Genomic DNA, 26752 nt, shown 5'->3' with positions numbered 1-26752 from the left:
AAAAAGGCTGCCTGGGGAGGTGAGGGAGGATTTGTCAGAGCAAAGCTATGAGAATGACTGAGTGACATAGGGGCACCTGCAAGTCTCTGCTTTTTTTTTTTTTTTTTTTTTTTTTTTTTTTTTTTTTTTTTTTTTTTTTTTTTTTTTTTTTTTTTTTTTTTTTTTTTTTTTTTTTTTTTTTTTTTTTTTAACATCTGTATTGGTAATTTTTAAGATTTGTTGTAAAAGTTTTGGTTGCAAGGGAGCATCAGATTTCTCCTGCTGTTGTTGCTCGAAAACTGCATCTTTAAACAATACAGTGCCAGCTACCTAAGGTACAGTTCTGTAGCCCAAGGAGACTCTATCAGGTAGCTCTCCAGTGGAACCTGTGTGAAGACAAACCTAATTTTACACCAAGAGGGAATATCCATGCTGTTGGTTATACCATGCATCTCCAAAAACATACATTTCTTTAATGGAGATTGGCCCTATTCAATTCTGCTTTACTTCCCTTCCAGTTGAAGCCCTGTGTAAGAAAACAGTGGCTAGTGTCAAGCCAGTGCACTGAAAGGAGTAAAGAAGAGGTGCAAAACAAATAATAATTATATAATTCGTTTCCTACATTTACACATTTCCTGCCCTAATTTGTTAGTAGTTTTTCCATTGTGGATCATTGATGTATCTTCTGGTTTTTAAGAGTTATCTTCTGCTTTCTTTAGGAAGTAACAATTCTCATTCAGAGGGCAGGACCTCTCAGTGTAGGCATTAACTATTATAAGCTCAGTGTAGTTCTAGAAAGTTATTTGTTTTACTAATCACAGCCCAAAGGCAGTTTCTAGACTATTTATATTAGATTTAGTGTCTTTCCATATTAGAGATTTCAGTTTTTACTAAAAAAAAATGAGATTAAAAATTCACTATCATAACAGGCAGATCCCTATGACTTCTACAACAATCTCTGGTATTAAAATGATAATAGTTGCATTTTATGAATTAATTCAAATCATGTGGCAGTAGACAGTGACTAGCTTTGCCAGAGCTATAGAGCAACAACTTAGCCTTTATCCCTCAATGTTGTTAGCCTCCTTATTTACTTCCTTTAAATTGAGGAAATAATCAATAATACAGGCTGCAGCTGTTTCTGTCCCTTTGTCTACCAGCCAATCAGTTTCAGTTGCAAAATCAAAATCAAAAAGAAGCCTGCAGTCATGGAATTAGTGAAACCCAGAGACTTATGACATAATATATACAGTCTCTAAGCTTTTAAAACTAGAAATTCTGCAGTGAGAGCTAGGTAAGTCCTTATACGTCTCTGCCTTCTTTCTCCGTTCATGGAAATGTACATATACCCACATATGAATACACATACCCATATTTATGTGGTTTTTGCTATATCAAGCTAATGTACATACTATTTGAAAGATTGTTTGGGTGTGCTTTTTTGTTTTCTTTTGTTGTTCCCTGTTTGTTTGTTTTAATTTTTACAACTTCAAAAGGATGTCTAGAGATGTAGATAATGTATAAAGGAGAAATATTTGAATATTGGATTTCCAAATGAAAACTTCCAAAGCAGACTTGCATGACAGGATCTGTATGTTGGACAATTTTAGAATGAAATCATTGGAACTTAAACCATATATTCATGCAGATATAGTTATCCACCTATTCTGGTCAGACATAATAGTTCTAAGTTCCAAGTTCTATAACCTCACTATTAATTATGCTAAGCTGGGACCACTTACGTTCTTTTAATATATTCAACTTAATTTTGGAGACTGGGTGGTTTTTTTCCTTCTAACGTTGCGCTGCTCACCTGTAAGTTGAAAGATTATACTTACGAGCACAGTCATAAAAAGGACTGGTTCCTGGTTGTAATACTAAAGGGTAATACTGGAATAGGTTTTTATGGAGGTTCTCAGAACCTGAAATAGAGGCAAAGGGGCAGCCAGGATTCCCTAGATATTAAGGTGTGGTTAAATTCAGCAGGCTGAAGGAGAAGTAAATTGATGGCTTATATGTCTTCATTAAAGTAGTTTCATAAGAGGGAATGTTCTCATTCCCTATGTGCTTTGTTTCCTAATACAATTCAGTCTGAGATAGACTGCCTTCTAAAATGAAAATCTTGGTTCCTAATTAGGACAGTATTTTAACGAAAACATCGATAGCATACCCAAATCCAAGAAATCTGAATTGCATGCCTTGTTGTTCCTTTACCAGAGCTCACAGAACAGCTTTAGTGGTCATTTATGGTGTGCTTCTCTGAAAGACAGAACAGAGAAATCTGTGCTATAAAAGCTGCTCTGAAAGCATTCCTGTCTCCCAGCAATGCAGTGTAACGGTGTTCGGGAAGCTCAGATCTGTACCGGGGGGAGCCATGAATCCCACCAATGCCTGTACAAAGTTAAACCACATGAACTCTGCTGTTACCTGATTTTCTATTGAGTAAAGAGAGAGCAGGTGAAATGGCAATATTCAACTGTTCTTAAAAATTATTTTCAGAGATCTGAAAGTGAAAATCTAGTGCCTTTTTTTTTCCCCCTAGCAGAACTAACAATATTCTTTCTAAAATCTTTGTCCTTACGGGAGCATGGTTCCATACGTTATAAGCAATTTAAAATTACAAGTTGTTAAAATAAAAAATAGTATATGAACATTTGTGACTTAATTCACCATGATTCAGTTAATCTTTATGCAAATATTGAAGTTGGAAATCCTCAATATAGAAGCTAAATAGTTCTGAATGTTAGTGTTGTGTGAAAAATGGCATGGAAAAATGGGTTATTGTTAAAGTCCTTTTTTTGTGTGTGTGTGTGAATTGTGTTCTCTTGAATAAATTTCTAGGAAAAGATCTTTTTCTTTAGGGTCAGAAAAGGAGTGAAAATATCATGACAAATTAGTAATATCAAATTATTTATTGAAAAAATTACAGAAATTATAATACTATATTATGAAGTCTAGAGAATTGAGGGAAATTATTTAAAATACTAAGTTTAAACAAATGTGAAGACGAACAATGTTCATAATATTTTCAGAAAAGTGTGAGCTACCAAAAATACTTTTGTGTAGCAAAATAAAAATAAAAAAATCAAGCAGTGGGAATCCTATGAAATAGAAAAACTACATAATCCAGAAATTTGGGGATTGCTGTCACTTGTGTGGCTATCAGTGTTTAAGCTCTTTTAGCCTTTTTTATAGTATTCCTTGAGAAATTTCATTACACTATCTTATGAATTTATTGTAGGTGCAATTTAATGTAGCATATGATAATATTACAGGTACTTTATTCCTGCTGAGTTTATGGGCTGGACGTCTTTCCAGCAAAGTGCTGTACCCTCTATGGGGATAGTATAGGGAGCCTCAGAGACACTCTTATTATTGTCGGTGTACTCTGCTGTATCCATCACTGTTATTCTTGTAACTTTGCCTGTTGCAGCACTAAAAAAACAGGTTCTTTTCCCATTTCCAAAGACATAACCTACTCTGACTGGAATTGTGTCTTTTACCATGAGTATAACCTTCTGTTACATTACAGACCTTTAACACTTTACCACTGTTTCAGAAATGTTTGACTTGTGTTGGAGATTTATGTTTCAAAGTCATCAAGATGACATTATGTTATGTTATTCTTCTAGCCAGGTTATTTGGAGTTGGGTGCTTTTTGTTTGTTTGTTTGTTAAGTTATATGCACTGATTTGTGCAGAAATTTCAAAAGGTGATACGATAAAAGTACATGTTTCAACTTTTTAGTTTGGGTAGAACAAAAACTAATAAAAATTAAAACCTGTGGAGCAAATGCAGAGTTCCTGACCAAAACCACACATGACCCAATTGAGGTTTGGTCAGCCAAGCTAGCAAAGCAATAGCTGAGTTAAATCTGAGCCAGATTCCTCTTTTAATGTATACATGTCCGATACTTAATGTAGCCAAAATTCTAGGAACTAAGGTCCTTTAATCCCCCATGATGTTTGCTAAATGACCCCTTGTAAGTTTGATTTCTCCCTGGGGGAGAAGAGGTGGAGGGGAGCACTCACATACATACATGCACAATCTAATTCTACAATTGCAAATGCAAGCTTATTTAAGCAAATCAGGAAGGGAGATCTGGCATGTTGATTATTTTAATTGAATTGTTTCCCTGGATCAGTCAAGAGATCAGAGCTTGTTTATTTCTTTTTCTCAAATGTTTTTCTTTATGCAAGTGTAGTATGAGTATTTATGCTTTTAATTCTTCTCTGCCCCTCTTTTACCTTACTTTTCTTTGGGGGAACAATTTCTCTTATTCTTTCCCCTGTAAAACTATATAGTCTACTGCAAAAGCTTCCTTTTACCAGGTTTCCATCCCTATTAAATGTCTGCTCTTTAAAAACAGAGGTTTGTACACTGTAATTTAGAACATATTATTATATGTCTTATTGATTTTTATTTATTTGCTTACTATAGGTATTTTGTATATGGATTTACACATGCTTTTTCTCCTGAACACGTGATGCAAATCAATTTGGGAAGAGAAAAATTTTATACTAACACGGCATGTAGAACTTCTTTATTCTTTACTGGGCCCAAAGCACAGCATTAGTAAATAGTACATATTATACACAGGAGCAGCATAAAATATGTGATTTTTATGTTACTACTTTGAAGTGACATAAAAACTGGTTTACTGCCCGCTACCAGAGGATAATATTTTCGAGCATGACTCTTTCCTTGGATTAATGCAATTTATTGTTTTCATTCAGTATTTGCTGGATGTCTGGGCTTTTTTCCACTATGAGGTGCAATGTTCTTTCAGATCAGCAGAGTATTATACTGTCCCTGTTAAAGAACAATTAAGTGTTTTTCTTATTCTACCACAAGTTTATAATCTAGCTACAGAAATTCCCAAGGTCAAAAGATGATATTCAGGAGTCTGAAGGACAAACAACATATTTTAAATCTCATCCTAGCGTTCAGTTTGTAAAAGTGTAATAGGCACATATCTTTGATAATTTAGGAACTATTGAATTTTCAAGATTGGGCTTGAGGCAATGAAATTAAGTAGGATGCAGCATAACAGTTCACTGTGCATTGTGACATTTGGTAAGATCTGCAGGAGAAAGTTCTGTTAAATCAATTTAATATCAATTTAATACTAGTATTAATAAATAGACTAGATCCCAGTAATCTAAATACAACTTAACTTTTGATTGAAGTGCCTAAAATCCATCTAAACCACAGACAAAGATCATACTTTTAACTTCTACCACTGTTTAACCCTTCCAGGAACTGAAATGCTTTAGGCACTGCTCAGTTGCCTGAAACTACCTGCTTGGTTAGATACAGATAACAGCTGTAACTTCTAGCATTAATCTGGAGAGAGAGAAGTGTGCTTCCTACCTCAAGCTCTGTTGCGACTCAGTTTGGACAGGGAGATACCAAAGTTCCATACTAATCAAGAGCACAGATAACTCTTTCTGGTCCTTTACTTTTTCACTATGGACTGGTAGGTAGGGGCCTCATCCAGGAAAGATGTCTGGATACTGTTCTCTCACTTTGCATGTAGCTGAATCCATATTCCAGTTTTCAGGAATACTTTTGCTTGCTTTCCTCCTAATCCCATGACAATTATTGTTGTTCTCACATGCTATGTCCCCCAACATGCTATGAAAATTGGTGGGCAATCTTCTGTAGGGCTTAAAACAAGGGTGTCACCTACTACCAGGAGCTGATCATTAAGTACTGCTACTGTGGCTATAATTCTTTTTCCTAATAAGAGGAATTATTGATTCATCAGTGCTCATCTTGTGATGTGGTTAAAGTAATCAGATCCTAAGTGAAAGGGAGTGTTTGACACTTGCTTCTTCCCTATGCAGCCAATGAAGAGAGACCTAATGGAGGTAGGTCTCTATGAGACAGGGAACTTGGGTGTGTGTCTGTAGAGGGGTTGGATACACTCAGCTCCTTCCTCCTTCAGCATCCCTTGAACAGAGGGGCTAGCATTTAGATGCAATGGATTGCAATATGTGATAATAGTGAATAAATCAGTTACGTCTAAACAAAATTAAAATATGCTGTGTTTTAAAAGGAGATACTGTGACATTAAAAGAATCAGCGTGCCAGTATCAAGTAAGCAGTGTTAGTAAGAGGTGGCAGGACATGGAACATGGCATAGAATGAATGATACAATAATAAAGGCACAACAGATGGCTGTTCTGGTACTAGGAGTACCAGCGTGGTTCTCCATAAGCTGAGAAAATGAAGGAATTTACAAGAAATAAGAAAAAAAGGAAAAGATTATTAAGTATATGTTATGAATCTTGCTAGAGCAAGATAGTAGGCCAGAAAATACTTGCACTTTCCAGAGGAGGTGAAAGGTGGTAATATAAGAAATCTGAACTAAATAGTAGACTATAAAAAAGGTAATGTAGACTTTACTATAGGAAATTGTCATTGTTATCAAGGGTTTGGGTTGGGATTTGTTTGGTCATTCTGAATCCTTTTAGCCTGTTTTTTGCCCTGTAAATTAGGGCTACAGTTGCATGTTTGGTGCTTCGGAAAGTATTGGTACTATTCGGATTATTTCCTTGAGAGTAATTTATGGGCATGGAAGGAGAGGGGAAGGGGATAGTAAGTGTTCCAAATTCCCTTGTTTGTTGGCAAATATGGCTGTATCAGCTAACTAGGAGTAATCTTAGATGGCAAAGCCCTGCATCAATATCCATTTAACATGTGTTGGTATTCACCAAGTAGCACAGAATCTGCAGTTTTTTGGAAATATTCATCAAGATTTGCTTTGACGGTTTTGCAGGGGTTTTTTCTTGTCCTTCCTCACCGTGTCTTCAGGTTTGGTTTTTTTCAGTGTGTATATATAGAGGAGCAGTGAGTTAACTTGATGACAGTAATTTACAGTTAGTGACAAGGAAGTAAAACAATACCAAAAAACCCAAAATATATACACAAATCAGTGGGGACAGATGATGTTCAGTCAAGGGTTCTTAAATAACTGTCAGAATAGGTTGTGAATCCACTAGCCATAATTCTGACATGTCATTAGAACAGGTGATGTACCAGGGGTCTGAAGAAGAGCAAATGGTTTGCCAATTAGTTGTAAACTGGCAGATTGGACCACCTGGTCCAGCTGTATCTAAAATGTATTTCCCTTAAAGTTTTCCTTCCAGATCTTTATTCCTAGGCTACTGGGTTCACAGTTTGTAACAAGAGAAATAAGTGAAAACACAGAAAAGGAAAGAATACACAAACAAAAACAAGCTCCACAAGCCTGATTTGGTCTTTAAACCTTGTTGTATAGTTGCTACTTGTGAAGCTTGCTCTCTTCAGGGTTTTTTTTTTTCATTTTCAAAGGATCTTTTTATACCTTTTCTGACTTATTTGTGAGCCTCGGCTGTGCTTTCAGCACAGAATCAATTTGGAGGGATTTAAAAATATAAATGGTTGAAAAGACACTAGTATCAATGATCACTTTTGGCCATCACCCAAAAGCAAAAAGCTAAATAAAATGCCTTCAGTTCTTAAATAAGAAGGCAATAAGTATGGAAAGTATTCTTGTAACTGTTCCTTTTCAAATACTATATGTAATTTGTTTCCACAAGCAAGTGTTAACACTCATACTTTCAGGTCTTAAGTTGGAGTATCTTACACCAAATGTGGATTTAGGTTGTAACAGTCACAATTTGGTTAAAACTGAAGATAGTTGGATAAAGAAATATTATGAGATATTTAATGTTAAAATTTTTGAAACATTACAGTTAAATGTTTGTCTATTAATTCTTATGGGTTTTTCCAATGTTTAAGACTGTTTTACATACTTCTAAAAGATATATTTAATTTGATATGGAAAAAAACTGTGTTGTAATGAAAAAAAGTTGTAATAAGCCAAACATAATGTGTAGACTCATCAATTTTTCTTCTATGGTATGAAAATAAAAATTCAATGTTGGTCCAATATCCTCCTATACCTATTCAAGTATATACTTTAAAATGACCAGATAGAGATTTCTGTTTATCTGTGAAAACCACAAAATATTATGGCAAACAGTTAAATAGACTTTTAATTTCTTATCATCATGTATACAAGAAACTATATGGAGGGGTATATAAACAGTATTTTATATAAGTGCTAATTGAATACAGGGGGATTTTTTTATTTCTTCTCTTTTAAATTACAGAAGTTGTCATTTTACATGCTTTGTGTATGGCGAAAAGCCATTTAAAAAAAAAAAAAGAGTCTGGATGTCTGAGCAGCTGATGTTTGTAGCAAGAGGAAGAGCAAGGACAGGCTTAATTCTGCAACCAGTGCTCACATTGAGTAACATCTGTTCATGTGAATAGTCCTATTGAGCTGCAGGCACACTCACAAGCTCAGAGAAAAGCCATGCTACTGTATGCAAGCGGCTTTATGATGGTCAGCCTAGAAGGAGATCATTGGCATTGTTCAAATGAGCAAGGGCTAGTCAGCTTGAAAAACATGTGAAGCCTGAATGCCCAAGTAATAACTGAATTTAAGGGTTTTCCTTTATACTGTGAATTTCTTTCATAACTGTCCTCATTCATGCCTATTAAAATCCCCATGGATGGAAAAATAGTTGTGAACAGTAAGCTGGCATTTTCAAGAAGGCTGAGTGATTGAGCTAAAGTGAGGAACACTTCTCAGCTCAGCCAAGGAAAATACAAAGTTAATCATCAGTCTGTTCTGGGGTGGAATTTCTGCTGAACTGGGGAGGTAGCACTGCTCAGTGATATTGCCTAGTGCGCACACTCTCTTTGCCAAACCTCCCTTGGGAGTCAGCAGTGTGATGCAAAGCATGTAGTTTACATCTTAATCTCATAGATTAATAGTAGCTTTTTTTTTTTTTTATCGTCTCCTCTTGCTTATTGTTTATGTATATTCCAGTACCTTCTAAGGAGCCTAATCAGACAGTAGAGTTACAGGGAACAGAGTACTACACAAACAAAAAAAGTGATCCATGCCCTGGAGAACTTTGCAATCTGCTTGGTGTTTTGTTGATGATCATGACTGATCATTGATTTCACATGTGAAACCTGGGTATGGAAAATTTCGTAAGAATGTGTATAAACTAAGGTTTTCCCGTTCCTATGAGATCCAAAAGAATCCAGAACTATAGCAACTGTAGTAGTTCTTTTAATTCAATAGCTACAATTGGACCAGGGTTGTAGTTGAGATATGGTGCCTTTCCTAAAGTCACATAGCAGTTATATAAATGAACTGAATGGAATTCAAAATCCCTGACTTTTCTCCCTGTGTCTTTGTCACTCTGTGATTAATATATAGATAAAAATAAAATGAAAGTGTTTAAGCAATGATGTCTTACACAACTCATTTGATATTGCATCCATTTAGGAAGTTAAGACACCAAACACATGGTGGTTATTTTATTCCCACAGAACTGGCAGGCTTTGGAGCAGATCCCAAATAAAGATCTATACTTCATATTATTAGCAGTAGTCCTGATTCCTATGATACAACCTCAAAATATGGTCCTAGTTTGTGAAACAGGAAAAGCAATAGGCAGTCTTTGCCTTAGCCTTTACAGCTGAAATATTGCAGCAAGAAAATCTGTGTGATGGGGGCTCAGCAAAATGTAATTTCAGTTTTAGATCAATTTTTGACCAACGGCTTTTGCCAATTACAAGATTAAAAATGTAATTGAAAATAATTTACAAGAAGTAGGATTAGACAAGCATAACATTTATATAAAATGTTTATTGTATATGGATGTGAAAAATTCTGTAAATTTACTTTTATTTAGTATTTACACTGAACATAAAAATTAAGTTAAAAGGAGAACTGAAGGCTACAGAGTTAGACCTGAACATAGAACACAAAAACAAAGAACATAAGAACAAAGAACTTTGAACATAAAACATAGAAACTTCCAATATTCAGACAGTCAAACCTTAATTCAGTCCTCATGTGAAGACCAGTTTTCTGGACTTCATATAGTGTTGTACATTGTATTTTCCGTGGTAAGTGCCATGAACTTCAGTGTGTAAACTGTACTTTGATGGTATAAAGAACTGTTTAAGCACTGGGAATTAGCCTTGGCAATGTCATATTCCAGGATATTTTGGAAGAAAATGTATGATGGAGAAAAAATATCTCAAAACTTAGCAATTAACTGTTTTCCCTTAGTGCTCTCCTTTTATCTTCCTCTTTGGTTTTGTTTGTTTTTCAGGCTGTAACCAAAATAGCATTAATTAATTTTGTTTTATTCTGAGAGGATACTTTTCCATTTATTGAACAGATTTAGAACTGAGTCCAGTTCTCATTGTATCTGAATACAAGTTGAGTCAAATTTTGTTGAACTTTCTCTATGCTTTCTATTGAGAGAACATTTTTTCTTAGAGTGATATTGTTTGATTTTTTTTCCTTGCATAAATCAGGATCAGACATCTTGGGTTTTTCCATATATTAGCTGTATAAGGATGTTTCTGCTCTTGCTTGTTTATTTATTTTTTTTTATATATCTCTTGAATTTAACAATGTTTCTATTAATTAAAATACCTGGAATGTTCAGTTGGTTTTGCAACAGCTTGGGGTTTTTACAAATTCAAAAATAAGTAAAACAAATATAACACAAGCCCCTGAATTTTAAGCTCAGATTGACTTGGCAGTTCCCTTTATATTAACTGTATACATACTAGTTTCTTACAAGTAGTCAAAACACTAATGTTTTTACTTGTACTTTTAAAGCCTTTTTAACTGAACATTGCCAGAAATTACAAGAAGCTGATAACTGCCATACTGTTACAGATGTTTCAGCTTCTGAAGTAAGAACTCAAACAATATTTTCAAGAACATTGATATTTTTAGCATTTTGAAACTCTAGTGACCATTATTGGCTGTGAGAAATTAGATACCTTAAAAGTAGCAAATGGTAGCTTTTACAGTTATTAAATAAAGGTTTGATTCGTGTGGGTTGATGGCAAAATTACAGCATGTTTAACTCAACTCTTGAAATATGATTAACATAAGCTGATATTGTAGTTAAATATTTAGGTGATGCACACGACATTTTTTTTTCTCATGGATTCCTGATATTTTTGTCATTTTCTGGAAATATCACAGTTTCTATCACACATACCTATAAACCTGGAAGAACTCTCTTTTCCTTTAATTTTTCCTATTCATATAGGGGAGGATTAAAATGATGCTAAATTTTTTATAAGTCTAGTATCAATAAATGAATATTTAATGAAAGAGAAAACAGGCATACAGAAACTGGTTTCAATAGCTATGAACAGGTTTTCGTTTAGTGCATGGCACACTTACCTAGCATTCTCAAATCAAAGAAATTAGTTATGTTATGAAAAGAGGACTATGACTACTGATGCTTTATACAGTACTTTTTCTCTATATAATCCATCAGTTGTGAGGTGTTCTTTCACAACTCCTAGAGCATTGTTACTTTTCATTTTAGTCAGCCAAAGCAGCTGGGTCTTTATAGCTGCAAAATGCTTGCTTACGGCCAACTGCTGTTCTCTACACCATTTTTCATCACTAACAAATATTTTATTTTTCACTATTACTCCACGCTTGTCGTAACTTGTTGAGGGGCAATGCTGTAACATGTATCCAATTAATCAATGACTCCTTTGTCTCTTCTGACCTGATTTCTCCCATGAGGTATGCTTAGGAAGGTGTTCTGCACTCTGCAGAAGGTCCTGCAGACTGGCAAATGGATCTGTGCAGACACAAAAATACATCTGTAGAATTCCAGCAATAGGATGATCTCCTTAGACCTTGACACATTTGTGGTAGTAGATTGAAGTAATTGGTTGGCCAAAATCATTCTAAAGATATTTTGAAGTGTGCCTGAGATGTCTTCTGACAGGGACATTTGATACACTTTTGAAATGTCTCCTGAATAACCACAGCCATTGGGTTTATTTTAACCGTCAGCCGTATGGTTTGTAATCTGTTGCTGCAGATCTTTCAGGACCCCCAGGCTGTGATCTCATCCTCAGGGCAATGACTCTGATGAGTCTGTGTTGTTACCCTTGTCTAGCAATAATAATAACAATGCGTACAAGAAATATAGATGAACCATATGGACATATGCATCTGATACTGTGTGATTGTGCAAGTTCATCAGGTTCATGACAGTCTATCACTAGACATGAGACTGCTTGGGAATCCCAGGTCCTGCAGACGGGAAAAAAATCATAGCACAGCATCAGAGCTCAGAAATTGAATGAAGTGAGTTTTGCTAATGTATAGCAATACTTGTTTATGAAAGATATTTTAAAGCAACCACCCAATTATTTCATTTATTTAGAATTGCAACATGCTTTTACCAGATGGTGTTTCATATCAGGTCAAAAAATAACGAAGAAATTTGGCATTAGAACTAAGTAACAAGAAAAGATGAGTGACTAGGGATTTAACATTTTTTATAGATTTTCTTTTTTTTTTTTTTCCTAAAATCAAGCTTTTATAATGCTTTTTGAGTCTCTTCCCTGTGGATTTATTTGTATTTACTTCATTTTGTCACACCTTATTAGAAGTTACAAAAGATAATTTACAGTGTGGTGAAACAAATGCCCAATTCTTAGAGAAGTGTAGACTTAAATAATTTGTCCTTTCCTTTTTTAGAGTATTTCTTAGGCATATTCAAGAGGTTTTATCAGTGGCTGGGGATGGAAGAAGGTACATACATTCCATCAAAGCTCTTTATGTCCTGTTTTACTATTGGCGATGTTTTGTTCCTGTCTTGAATAGAAATGTAGGTTTTGTTAGCAGTGCTGGACAAATAAAACCTGGGGAGCTGTGGTTCAGACTCATTAGCAGTGCATCAACACGAGTAGATTTTGTTATCCCAGAATACAAGAACTATTCTTATATATATATGTATATTTTTTCCTTTTTACCCTCCTCTACAGTCCTTGGAACAGTCTCAGCTGTCATTGGTGTCACTGTAGTAGCAAACAGGCCATTGACTTCGACTTGAACTAACATGGCTACGCTGGTAGTTTTTATAAGTTTTCAGCTTTAAACAACAATTGATTCCTGAAATATTTGCCTAATTAAGAAATACAAGAGCCTGAGACAATTCAGTTAGTCTTAATCTCAATGGACTCTGTTTGAATCTCAAATATTCCAAAGATAATTATGTTTGGACTTCAGTGAGTATGTCACAAGTGCCAGGTTTTGCGTTTCCTACTCATCATTTCAGACAGCTGTCTCATTCTTTCAAGTGTTTAAATTTTCTACCAAATGTTACCAATATTTCTACGATTCAGGTATGTCACTTGAAATAAAAATTTTCTTTTTATTTTGAAGAATTAATTTAAAAAGTGACTTCACGTGAAAATGTAGTATCTCCCAGAGGAATGGATATTCTCAGAGAAGTGAGAAGTTTTAGTCCAACTTTAATATTTTAGAGAGGAAAACTTTCTCTATGGGCATTTGATCCACATTAAATAGATCAAAGGTACAGTCTTCCTTTAATGGTTCTCTTTTTTTTCAGGTTAAAATGCTCATTTTCCTCAACCATACATTTAGAAATTACTAGTGACTCTGGCTTTATGCTTCTATGACAAGCAAGACCCAAATGAAAAAAAAAATAAAGCCCTGTGGCTAAGATACAGGAAATGAAGAATTGCAACCTGTCTTTTGCTATGCTGGAATCTAAAGCCAGATGTATAATACAAATACTCTAGTGGAATATGAAGGTAAAAGAAGAGATAATCTGATGTATACAGATGCTAGCAGTCAAAACCACTCAAGCTGTACTGAAATGTCCTTTGCACCTGGCACTGGAGGTGTTAGCCATGCCAGTTCAGTTCCCCCAACACAGACAGATGTTCTTGTTGTACCACTTCTTGCGTGTAACATTTAGGTTTCTGTTTAGCTTGGCATGGCACACATAAATACTGTACTCCAAAGGCCACCCATTTATTAGTGCACCTGCATTTTTACTTTCTTTAATTCCCTTTGTATATTGCATTCCTCTTGTGCTACTGATCCTAGTGTAAAGTAGTGTTATGGAAAAGAAAATGCAGCTAGCATTACAATGCATGAATTACAAGGATCAAAAATACTTTTCAAAATCAATCATACATTATATTTTACAAGTAAGGCTGAATTTTCAGATGCCTCAAATATGTAAATTCAAGCTTGCTTGTTGTACACCTTATTTATGTTGCTTTAGAATTAGTATTCTGAAAGCATATACCATAAAGTAGTTACCATAGCAATAGGCCTGTATAAACAGAGCACCTAAGAGTTGTGCTTGAAACATGGATGTAGTCCTTTTGACATTACTTAATATTCATGCTTAAATGATTTGTTGGGCAGAGACCAAAATTAAAGTCCTTTAAAAATTTATCTCAGAATTTTGTTGAATGTAGCCTAGAAGGTAAAAACTGCTTTGGCCCCAGTGCCTAGAAAAAAAATTTAAACAAAGATATATATTATAAATATGAATTAGTGAAGTTAGAAAGTTTCATGAATTCAGATGCAAGGACTGCTATTCGGAGTAGAATTGTCATATTCATGTTTAGCGTAGTCCAGTCTGAAAATAACTAACATGTATGTTTTCACATAACTCTGATCTCATTATCTGTTTCTCATGTACTTTCTCTTACTATCTGTCCTTCAGAAAAAGAGTGAAAAACAAGAATGAAATGAGAAATGAGAAAAATGCGAATGAAAATAAGATGAGAATAATCTCCTTATTTTCTAGGTCTCCTATTTTGTATTAAAATCCTTGAGAATATATTTTTCTTACCATATCAAATCTCTCTACAGCAAATCCATTAGGCTCCACATTTCAGTGAAGATTTTCAGCACAGGATCGTGGGAGGAGTTAGCTCTGGCCAAGGACTTTGCTTCTGTATTTCTCAGATACCTGAAATGTTGTGAATGGTATTTCAGTTCAGGTAATTTATTTTAGTGAAAGATTGTGGCTTTCCTTTCATGGCAGAATACCATAAAAAATAAATTGTAACCAGATCCAGGTATTTTTGTAATTGGTCTTTTCTTTTCTTGTTTGGAATGAAATAAAGTTTCTTTATTTCTATGTTATATTGTTCAGGACTAGATCACTAAAAATAATTTGAATCTTGCTACTGTGATACTTGCAACTGACTCTGGTCTTTTTGTCCTTCAGAAGAAATTTGGAACTCTTCTGTACTTGATCCCAGTTATGGAAATACCTTTTCTTCCTACTGTGTTGTAAATAAGTGTTGACAAAAGATGTTGAAAAATATCTCTATGTCAGTCATTAATATTTGAAATATTGAAAATTATAATAAGAAATTTATTTTTGCTTTCTTTGTGGTCCTTTGAAATGTAAAGCACATCAAAGACATTTTCTTGCACTATTAGAGGTAACTTTTCACTTTGATTTTTCCAGTCAAAAATGGTTTCAGCGTATCCTGGATCTCTTGTGAACCAGTAGTAGTACAAAAAATATGGAATATTTAGCAATGTGTTGGGTTCAGATAGGAAGAAAAATATCTGCAGTTGTCTTCATGTGACTAGATTAGATAGCAGAGACCAAAACCCCCAATGACAACTGAGAACAGAATCAGTGCAACGAAATTAAGACCTATGAGAATCTGCTCACATACTTGGAGCTAACAAGCAAACTTGTCACCCACCAAACAGTGAGTAAGTAGAGGTTGTACCACTTCTGCAGGCCTTAGCCTTCACAAAGAAGCTAAACGTGTGGTTACTTTGAGTGGTAGATTCAGCAGAGCTCCTAGGTTGACCAAGCTAACTTGTCTCCCAAGATTCTTCTTGGTGAAAACAGAAAAATATGTTTCTCCAGAAAACCAGACCTCTTAGACCCTTCCTCTGAGTCCCTGTCAGGAGAAAACTCTAAACTTTCTTCAGTTCTCCATATACAAGTTCCTAACATCATCAGAGTTCCTCTCAAAATACAATCTTTTCATGTACTTCTGTTGCTCCTTTGTCAGGCTTGTCAGCCCACTGGGAACGTCCTGGAAATCCTAGGCCACCTCAGACAACACCAAATGCATTTAGTTTTGTGGGAAACTAAATAAACGCTTCTTTAATTTCACTGACAACAGGAAGTTTAGGAAGACACTCTGATCTACATAGATGTTACAGATACCTGCCCCAGGGCTCACTGGATTTAACTTCATTCAATTTCCTGATGCTCCTTCTGTACAAAGAGAAGATCTGAGCAATGTTTATAATGGAAACTGCAATCCAAAGTGTAAGTGTAGCATTTATTGAATTAAAATAGCCCAGGTACTGACGGAGTGAGGGCAAAGACACTTAAGAAGCACACCAGCCACTGAGAACGTGGAGTCTCAGCAAACTCAATCCATTATATTGATGCCATGACTGCTGTTTTCTTTCCTGTTAGTACCTATCCAAATAATCACCTTGGATATCTCTACCATGCTGAAGATTTCTTCTCCAGCTGCAGTAGAAATACATAACTAATAATGCTTTAACACAGGCATTTTACACCATCATAAATGATTAGAAGTAATCTATGAGACATCTCATTGATGTGCAGAATACTTTCCTGAGTTAGAATCTTGGTTAATAAGTAAATACTGATGTTGGTCAAACCAGTATCCATTCTGCATAGTGTGATCTCCAAATGCCATAGAATACTAGCATGGTAGAGGAAAGAAATGGAATTGGTTCTCATGAAGACAAAGAGGAATGAAGATCCTCTGAGGGTTTCTGAACTCCTGTACCAAAACCGCTACTACTTTAATCAGAAGAAGTTTTAATACTCATGTAAATGGAATGAACATTTCTTTCTGGCAGATAACTGAAAAACTCTTTGGTGGATAAATATAGGGATAATGCCATTACTGGAGTTTTCTACCCTGCAGAAAGGAAACATTTATCCCCTGTTAGTACTAGTCCTCCTAGAAATGTACAAATCAAAGCTGGTTTTCATTGATCAGATTTCTACATTTCCATCAATATTACTGTATTTTTCTTTTCTAGGCTGTGGCATTTTTATAAAGCTAATCAAATATCCAATATTACTAGGAGCCATTTAAAGTGAATGCCAGAACTACTAAGGAGTAATTTGAGAATTAGATCTATTTTTGTTAGTTGAAATGATCTTGACTTGCTCATATTGTATTGTACCTGATGCTTAGTAATATGATAGTACTGATACAAATAGCAAAATATCCGGTTTGAAGTTCTTAAATATCTGTTTAAAGTGGTGAGCCGTCCAAGCACATTAAAATTCCATTTTCCCCCATACAAGTGTTTGCTGCAGATGACCCCCACTGATCTTAAATATATTTCTGTATCTGTAACTGAATAGAGGTTTTCCGTACAGCATGTTCTAATGGTACTCTGGCCTTTAGCCAACAAGGCACTGAATAAGGCTATTTTTAAAATACAGAAACTGGGAACAGCTGCAGCAATCAAATTTGATAAAAACAGAGAGGAACTTTGCTTTTTTTTTTTTTTTAAATGGTTTGTCCAAGTTTAGACTCCTTTCATAGAACGGCTTTTGTTCTGTTGGATGAAGGGGGTATAAGAGTAACACAGTGAAATCCTTTTGAACAAATAACTTTTAAAAGAATACAGATTAAAATAATAGAGGGCTTTTTGGTGCAGCAGCATGTTCAATGCAATTGTACCTCAAACTATTAGAAGAATAAATCCATTAAAAAAGAATACATTTTATCTGCCAAGTTTTGCCATAAAAGGCTTATACATAATGCTCTCCCAAACTGGAAGATAAAATCTCTTGTTTCAAATTTTGAACATCTAAACATTGGTATTTAGCAGTAGTTTCTAGGTGGAAGTGATTTAATTTGACTACTCAGGGGTGGATTGGTTTTGGTTGTTGGGATCCTTTTTTTTTTTTTTTTCTTCTTTTACCATAAATCAAAATGTTCCTATGAAGAACTCTCCTATCCTTCCCCATGCTGAGCTGGAAAAAAAAAAAAGTTCACTTAAGGAAAAGTTTTACAAAGGCCTTCTGTGCATATAAATGTTTCATTAAATATTTAATTATAAGGCCTGATTCTTCCTTGTTTGTCCTCCCTTTTTGTGGGGGAAAACTTGTCTTTCTATGATTAGTGAGTGTCAGAAGATGACTATGTACCCAGAAAAAATCCATTACACAGTGGTAGACTGAATTGTATCTGTTACATGATTCCATCTGAGGATAGAGTCTCTCTGATAGACTGATGCAAGGCACAAGATACTGGCTGAAATTCAGGTTACACTGAAATCAGTAAGAGTTATGCCACTGAATTCAGAAGAGATAGGATTTTATTTATTGTATTCCTTTTAAGTGTCAAAGCTAGCACCTTTGCATTCTTACTCCAACAGAGCTATTTAGTGCATCATCAGTTGTGATGGTGGAGCAAAAATATACTGAATTTCTCACATAATATGAATGTATAACATATATGTGTATGTCCACAGAGGTATATAATGTGTGTGCACTTTTGTGTGTGTTTATGTATATAAAATATCTGTTTAACTTAATATCATCATATCTGAGTATCTCTTCAGGGTGAGAATTACAGCAGTGATATACTTTCCTTCAGGCTGAAAGGCAGGCTTAGCTTGTTGGGGCTTTTTTGTTTCAAAAACAGGAAAACAAAATATGAAGAAAAGAATAATGACTAGAGAATCAATACTGGCATGAAATAGATGTATGGATCCACCTGAAATTTTTAATGTTTACAAGCAAACTCAGCAATGCAAAATACTCAAAACTGAGTCAAATACTATAGATATAGGACTTGATGTATATCCTTGAAGTCAACATTAAGAGGGAAAACAGACTTTTGAAAACAGAAGGTTTAAATTCAGGATTTACTGATTTATTTCCTGTCTCTGCCACAAACTTCACATGTGATCTTGACCAGGTCAGTTCTGCAAACTCATATGCTTAACTTTATGTGGTAGAAATAATATTATTACTCTTGTGGATCTACACACAATATATACAGCTGAATATGAGAACAAATATTTTGCAGGACCTAAACATATATGTGTACAATTTTCACTTTGTAAAATAGACATAATAATATTATTTCCCCCCCCAATTCTTTGTCTGTTTTATTTGTCTATAAATTCTTGGGTAGGAGAACTGATTTTGTATATGTCTGTGAATCAGTAACAAAACAGAGCTTGACATCATCTGGACCATGTACAACACTGATATAAACAATTATAAATGTTGAGGCATATGTTACTTCAGGTAGCTTCTCTAAAGGAAAACATAACAAACCCCAGGATGTACATATTGCACATGATTTACTGACGCCATTAAACACGTTTTTAGTATTTTTTGCAACAGTAGTCCCTATCCTTGCATATGGAAGCAACCCCACATTCCTGCATAAGGGGTGACTGGAGATTTAATACATGCTGTGTTCTAAGAAGATACTGAAGCATTCATGAGGTGCAGAGCATTGAGCTTGGGAGTTTTTCAAGGATCCTTTGGCATCATCCCAGCTTTCAAATTCTTGTCCAATATTTTAGCAGGAACCAAAAAATTTCCAGCGTGATGATTACTAGGGTTTGATTACATTTATTAAGATATGGAGCCCCTTCTCTTTAAGACAAACTGCTGCCAGAGACAGATTTACCACTGACCAACAGTGTTTTTATGCAAATGTGCCTGAGTGAGTGCAGTAACCCCAAGTTATAATAGAGTCATTCAATCTCTTGCCAGGACAGCAATATTTATATATTGCAAAGATAAATTGGACATCAAAACCAGTTCCATTACAGGGAAAGTTCTCTATGTAAATCAGTATTTCTAATCACACCATGCTTCTTCCCACCCCCAGCCCCATTTTGCCTTCCTTGCTTTATCTTCATAGATGAATTCCAAATGTGTTTTTCTCCTGTGTGTTCACTTTGAATATTGAAGCATTCAGCTAATGCCAAACTAATGGATAATGTAAACTCCTCACTATGAAACTTTAAAGTCTCCAGGTGTGTTTCTTAACGCCTCAGGGAAGGGCTATACAAGGCTCATATTCACATACAGTGTTTTGTCTGCCACTTGTGCAAGTTTCTGTTTGAACTTCTCTTTCTCCTGATGCCTGATGGGAAGAAATGGGCAGTCAGCTCCCTGGTGACTTTATCTAACCATCAGGAATGAGTGCAAGGGGTCAGATGCCCCTCTGCATGCTAGTCACCGTCTGCTGACAGCAGTACTCCCCTGGGAGAGCTGGCTTTGTTTACTGACAGGGCTAATATGAGGAGACACGTGAAGTACTTTGGTTTGTGGAAAAGGGCAGGAGAGGCATGGTGCTGTGAAAACATTCCCACACACTCTAATGGCTCATTCACATAGAAAACAAGCGAGAGCCTTCAGCTCTTTCACAGAGCTCAAAGTAGAACAAACAGAGTGAGGAACCCCAAGGCACCAGTCAAAAAAACACTTTCCTAATAGACTAATACCGAGATGCTCTTGGTGATAGCTTACCTATCAGACTTCAGCTCTCATTTAGGTAACTAAATGACTTGGCTAGAATGAAAAACTGTTTGGTATCTGGCAGTTGATTTTATTCACTGTTAGGTGCAAAATTCTTCTTGAAAATCTAACCTTCAGTCTCCTAAACCCAAACTTTCTAAAATTAGTTATAGTAGGTGAAGTGTGAACTGGAGAATTTCATCAATACAATCACCAATTATTTCCCTTTAGAATGAAATTTGTAGGATGCAGAAGAAATGCAACATTCCTAAAAGGAGATATGTTTTTTTGCTTTACAGTTGTTAGAGACACATGAGTGTGTAACTTTAGAATATAATTTGAGGATTGAAAAGAGTGGCTTTCTCAATTAGATCTCAAACACAGTAGGGATACATGTCATGGAAAAGTCCACATTATAAGCTGTGTTAAGTGATGAATGATTATTAGTGAACAGCAGCATTCATTGATCTCCTCTAAAATTTATAAGATGTATAAACATCAACAAGAACAATGATTCTAGATCAATCCACAAGTTCGTGTAGCTCAGTATCTGACTTCTAACAACAACCTGTATTAGAAATAAGGCATAAAAAAGGAAACTTGCAGTGATTTTTCTCTTAAGATATCCTACTGAATATATATAATATTTGATTTAAGCAATGTCAAAGTCTAGTATGGCATGATGGCATAACAAAGTATTATGTAAAACAGGATTTCTTGCTTATCTAGAAGTGCTATGAAGTTCCTTGGTTCTTGCATTTTGCAAAATACTGAATTACAGTACAACACTTATGATTTTCTCATCTTTCCTCCATTCATCTCCTTACCTCCTAAAGGCTACTAGTCTAATTTATTTTCATACAGAAGTTGTTCCATAATTGTTACCATGTTTTTTGATCTGTTGTTTCCGGTTATTTTATCTCCTCCTCTTCACTGCTGAATGGACTATAACTACTCTATACCTTATGAATATACCAATTGTAATATTTGATGATCATAAATTGAGCATTGTGCTGATATTTTCATAGAACTAGCCCCACTAACTCCACAGTGTTAATTCCTACATGACAGTTTCAATTGTAGTTCATCGAAATAAACATATACAGACATATATACAGGAACCCACACACCATATTTATTTCCAAAAGTTATACATATGTATATAACAGTTCTACATATCTGTAGTTAGCTCTGTTTCCCCTCATGGGCATGAAGTTAAATATATTGAACTTTCTGCCTTCATACAGCTCTGTTACTCAGTACTGTAAAATTCTTAACTTTTTTTATAATTGGCTTTTGTCTTTCCATTGTTGAATCCTCAGTAATGCGCTACTTCTATTTCCAGATTATTTAGTGTTATATGTTGAGCAGTACAGAGGCCAGCACAGATCTTTTTGAGAAATCAGTTATAAACTTCCACCAGAATGAAGAACGACTTCCCTTTTCCTATCTTTTCATTTAATAGAAGATCAGATCTCCTTTAATAGAGCTTAGTCTCTTTCGGAGTCTTTGGTGAAGACCTTTAAGAACAAATGTCATTCATTCATTGATGTTTGACCCTTTATATTCAACCAGTGTACCTATGCCTATAGCCATGTAACATCATTGAAGAGTGGGACTAAAATAGACATACTCCCTTTTCCAGTTTTGTTCACTCTGAGTTCTTATCAAAGTCAATATATCTCAAGGATTTGTTTAAATGGATATACTACTGAAAAGCACGAGGTCAAATATATTAGCAAGGGCAGGGGTGTGAACTAAGGCGGTCAATAATTTCATGTTATATTTGCTTTAGCTTTTACTGCTTCTGAAGGAAAGTTATGTCTAATTTAAGCTCGATTCTAAAAATATTCATATTTTGCCTAAAATAACTCCACTTTGGGAATGTACCACTGCAAATGTGAAGTTTTTGAAAATGGTTCACTTTTTGTGGTAGATGAGAGTATTGTTCAGTTCCATCTTCCAATGTTTAATATACCACATTTTTTGAGAAGTGTGGTATAGATCAAAGAGCAGGATTTGGCCCTTAGTTACCTGCTGTTACTGGCACTAATCTCACAGCTATTGAAAAATGATGCATCAAATTTATATCGCTGCAAATGTCACTATTCTGAATCTTGCACATGTTGCCTGAGCTGTCAGAAATAAAAATCTGTTCTTAATTATTCTCCCATTTAAAAAATAATAATTTTCTAATAACCCAATGAATAGGAATTTGATGTTTTCTTTGGCTGGAAACATTTTAATGATTTAGTACATCTATAAAGTTCTGTGCACTTTTATAGTATAGTAGCTTTTGAAAATGAGTAGGACTTTCCCATTTAAAATCCCTGTGGCTATCAAGAAAAGCAGAATTTGTTCAAATCTCAGTTAAGTTTAAAAGTGAGTAAAGTAAAGAAAACATTTCAAGAAAAAAATATTTCAGTAGAAAGCCAGATATACAAATTTGGGTTATGTGTGTTACAGGGATGCAAAGTATAAAAATGTATAATTAGAATTGTGTATTTTAACCTTTTGTCTATCCTATTTTTCCCTTAATAGGAAAAATAGTGTTCGTTTTTTTCTTCACCAATTTTATATGGAACTGTGATGAGAAAATGAAAATAGCAGAGAATATTAAGGAAGTATAAGAACAAAAGTGAAGGCTTTGGATAGTACCAGATTTTCTAGTTGGAAGCAAAATAATCCAGACCATAAATCCTATTTGTTTTTAATACTTTTCCCCCCATCACAGTACTTTGTTCAGTTAGTTACCATCATTGAAAGCCCGAAGAAGTGAACAGAAAAGACTCTCATTGAAATTTTGGAATAGCCTCATAGATATGATTGTTACCCTGCAATTCTACCTTCATTAAAGGTGGAAGAATTTAAAATATACAGAGTAAAGTGCTCTCCTTCTTTTTTTTTTTTTTTCAGTGTGTTGATAGACTAACATTTTAGGTCCTTGCTGTGCTTGACAGAATAATGAACCTTTTGGAAACACGAACATTAACAGCAGATTCACAAAGCGCACATATTACACGGCTGAAAAAAGAAACATTTCTTTTTCTTGTCCATTTAGTCTTGGCAACATGTTTTTACACAGAAGCATATAAAACATTTCATAAAAAACACTATAGTTGATTCTGGATAATATTTCATTACCTTGTTTGATTGCCTCTCAAACCAGACTACTGTATTTCTGGTTAAGGTTCTGTTTGTACCTGAAACTCTAGAAAAAATTTGTCCTTGCTCTTTGAAGTCAAGCAAACTAATATTTATTTTGCCATATATATTTTTTATTTAAATAGTTTTTGAACTTTAATGCCAAAGTTCTATGTAGTCAAAAAACAGTGTGAAACAAAAATATATAATAGAGTGCAAAAAGCACTACAGAGTTCAGGAAGGCTATGCTCATAGTTACTGATAGAAGGTGTTTTTCTCCCTTTTTGCATGGCATCTGAGCGGTAATTAAGACAACAATCAAATGAAAAAAATAATAAGCAATCTCATAATAATAATGCATACACACAAAGGCTGAATTACAGCTGTACACATCATCTGGACTGTGCTTTATATAAGAAAATTCAAGAAGGTCTGGCATTTTCTTTAGAGATTTTAAGTATCTGTTGAAAGAATGAAGAGCACAAATTTCTGAACTGCAAGCATGTCATTCTGTGTGGCTCAGGTAAATCAAATGAAGGAACCTCTCCTATTTTCTCATATAATGAGATTATTTGTTCAGTATTTATGTATTAAAATAAACCATGGATAAAATTATTGTATTTTAGAATAATTTTGGTCAAGATATTTTTGAATGGTGTTACAGCAGGCCCAGTTGTGTCCATCTTTAAAGCTGCAATCACTTCTTAGAAATACTCATGTTTGCCTATTCTGTTCTCCGCATTTTTTATTATCAGTTTATCTTCTGACAGCTCTTGCTAGTCAAGATGATTGCTGTCAAAATGCTTTCTAGAAAAAATGTGGTTTTTTCAACTTTTTGCAGATCTGAGTGACCAGCTTATGGAAGTGGTTGGTCTGGAAGGAGCCATGGAGATGGGACAGATATACACCGGTCTGAAAAGTGCTGGAAGACGGCTTGCCCAGTGCTCATCTGTTGTCATCAGGTATTATTAAATCTGTCAGTATGTGTGAGCTGGTGATGGTGGACTATGCTAAATTCATTGTGTCTTATCATTTCTGAGCTAAAAGTGGCCAGAACATTCACAACAAGGACTGGAAAAGAGAGAAGTGGTTAATTCTTTCTCAGTGAAGAATTCTTCAGGATGAATTTTCCAAAATTTATTAAAATCATAAAGTCTAAAATTATAAGCCTCAAATGAGCATAAAACAGAAGAGTAATAATAAAAACTTTAAGAAAATAAGTAGAATTTTCCAAAGGACATTTTATTGAGACTCTCCTCAAGGACTGAGTGATGTTGACTTAAAAAGTACTCTCTCATATGGATGCAGGAGAGGAATAAGATCACAGGGCTATTCCAACCTTCTCTAGACACCAAGATGTGGATTCTTATAATCCCACATCAGCAGGACCACAACTGCAAAAGATTCAAGCCCTTCCAGAACCATAAAGTGAGAGTTCATTAAACATTCTTCCCTTCCTCTATTTATGGCCATAAATGACAGTGGATAAATCCATGAGCTGTTCATTGTTTTCATGTAACGTCCAAATCAGAATTTCCACTGACCAACATGAGGGATCAGTTGACTAACTTTTCCATTATTAAGTTTATCCACTCCATGTTATTTCTAATAGTCTTGAATGCAAACTATTATAATGCAGAAATTCAGAGAGGGAAAACTAAAACAAAACAAAACTAGGGAGAGAATATCTCTGTATCTTTATGTTAAAATCAGCACCCCTCTACTATCAGTTTGAATTTATAGCATGGTATAGACTGAATATAGTACAAGCCTCATTCCCTGTGTGTTCTAACTCAGAGACAGACACAACGTAAAAACATCTTTTATAGTTCTAATAAATGGTGATGATAGACCTAAAATTTATATGTTTCCTTTATAGTATTATAATATACAGAATGATATATAGTCTAAATTATAAAAAACAGTAGAAATTTCTCCGTCTTTACAGTTAATAAGGTTTATTACTGAAGTTCTTGTGTAATTCACTCTTTATTTCCCAAATTAGACTTTTCTCTCTCGAAAGAGTAGCGTCTTACTAGTAACATGTGTGAATGTTTGCTATATTTTTGCTTTGTGTGTTGAAAATCAGATTAAGCCTACTAAGTTAACTACATTACCTTTGTATGCACCTTGGGTCATACTAGAAATTACATAGCAGTTTAGGAGTAAATTCAGGATTATATCTGTACACCACCACATATATGTCTATTTAATAAATACATTTATCAATTTTGTCGAGTTTCTTTTTCTTATATTATGAAATTTGTCCCTTTAGAACCAGCAAGTCTCTGCCTATGCAGATAGATGGGGAACCTTGGATGCAAACTCCTTGCACGGTAACTGAAACTGATTTTATTACTCGTTCTTCTTTTTCAATGATAAAAGGAATTTTGTATTATTATTATTTAAAAGACAACCATTTTCATCAGCATTAACTCAATTTACTTAAAGAAAACCTTCACACACTGTTTTTATATACTTCAATAATCTCTGCATTTTCAATTTATCATTCTGGTTTTAACCACAGATTGGAATGGAATAAAAAGGCATTTGTATCAGAAGTTTGGAAAATACTTGAAGGGTGCAGTCTCAGCATCTTTTTATCTAATTTCATAATTTATTTATGATGATGCATCAGATTTAGAGTCTCTATTGCTGAGGAAATTTCAACGTCTGTTTTGATGCTAAAATGTATAAAGTAACTACTTATTCTTAAAAATTTAGAAATATTATCTATTGTATTTTTTAGAGTTCATATCAAGAAGGTTTTATTTAAATCTGAAATGTTAACTGTGCTGATTAAATTATACAATAGGACTATTATTTTTTAAGTCCTTACAGTTTAAAGGCAAAGTAAAGAAAATTAATTGGTTTCTTGTTTCAGTGCCCACACATACGAAGTGAGGGCAGGTAAGCACCCATCTGGATCAGTTGGGGTAAGATAGGATAGGATAAGAGCTTGCTCAGAGAATGTTCTTTGAGTAACTGTTTACAGACAACACAAGAAAAGTGGTATCTTTAAGAACTCTCCATTTTCATCTCTCTTCTGTAAATTATAGAGGCTAACCAAGCATTTGGAGAAGATGTTGAAGAAATCCAAGCTCTTTACTGTTGTTTGTAATCTTAATAACATGTTTTAATATACATTCCTACTAATTTTATTTCCCTAAAGAAGACATATTTTAAGTAGATCAATTGCTATAGGTTTATAG

At 34.6% G+C, this 26752-nt stretch overlaps 1 protein-coding gene across 6 annotated transcripts in view; it reads left to right on the top strand.

Annotated features, from left to right (window-relative positions):
• DGKB (diacylglycerol kinase beta) overlaps positions 1 to 26752 on the top strand; it is a 383794-nt gene that overhangs the window by 346087 nt on the left and 10955 nt on the right. For all 6 annotated transcript variants that reach the window (XM_027877896.1, XM_027877901.1, XM_027877899.1 and 3 more), the window contains 2 exons: positions 24382 to 24502; positions 25816 to 25876. In XM_027877896.1, coding sequence (XP_027733697.1) covers positions 24382 to 24502; positions 25816 to 25876 — 182 coding nt within the window. The remainder of the gene's footprint in view (positions 1 to 24381; positions 24503 to 25815; positions 25877 to 26752) is intronic.

Source organism: Empidonax traillii, unplaced genomic scaffold (genome assembly GCF_003031625.1).
Source record: "Empidonax traillii isolate 1590-97213 ecotype Southwest subspecies unplaced genomic scaffold, ASM303162v1 scaffold35:size4298261, whole genome shotgun sequence".
In the NCBI taxonomy this organism is placed as follows: domain Eukaryota; kingdom Metazoa; phylum Chordata; class Aves; order Passeriformes; family Tyrannidae; genus Empidonax; species Empidonax traillii.
This window is presented reverse-complemented; position numbering and strand designations above follow the sequence as displayed.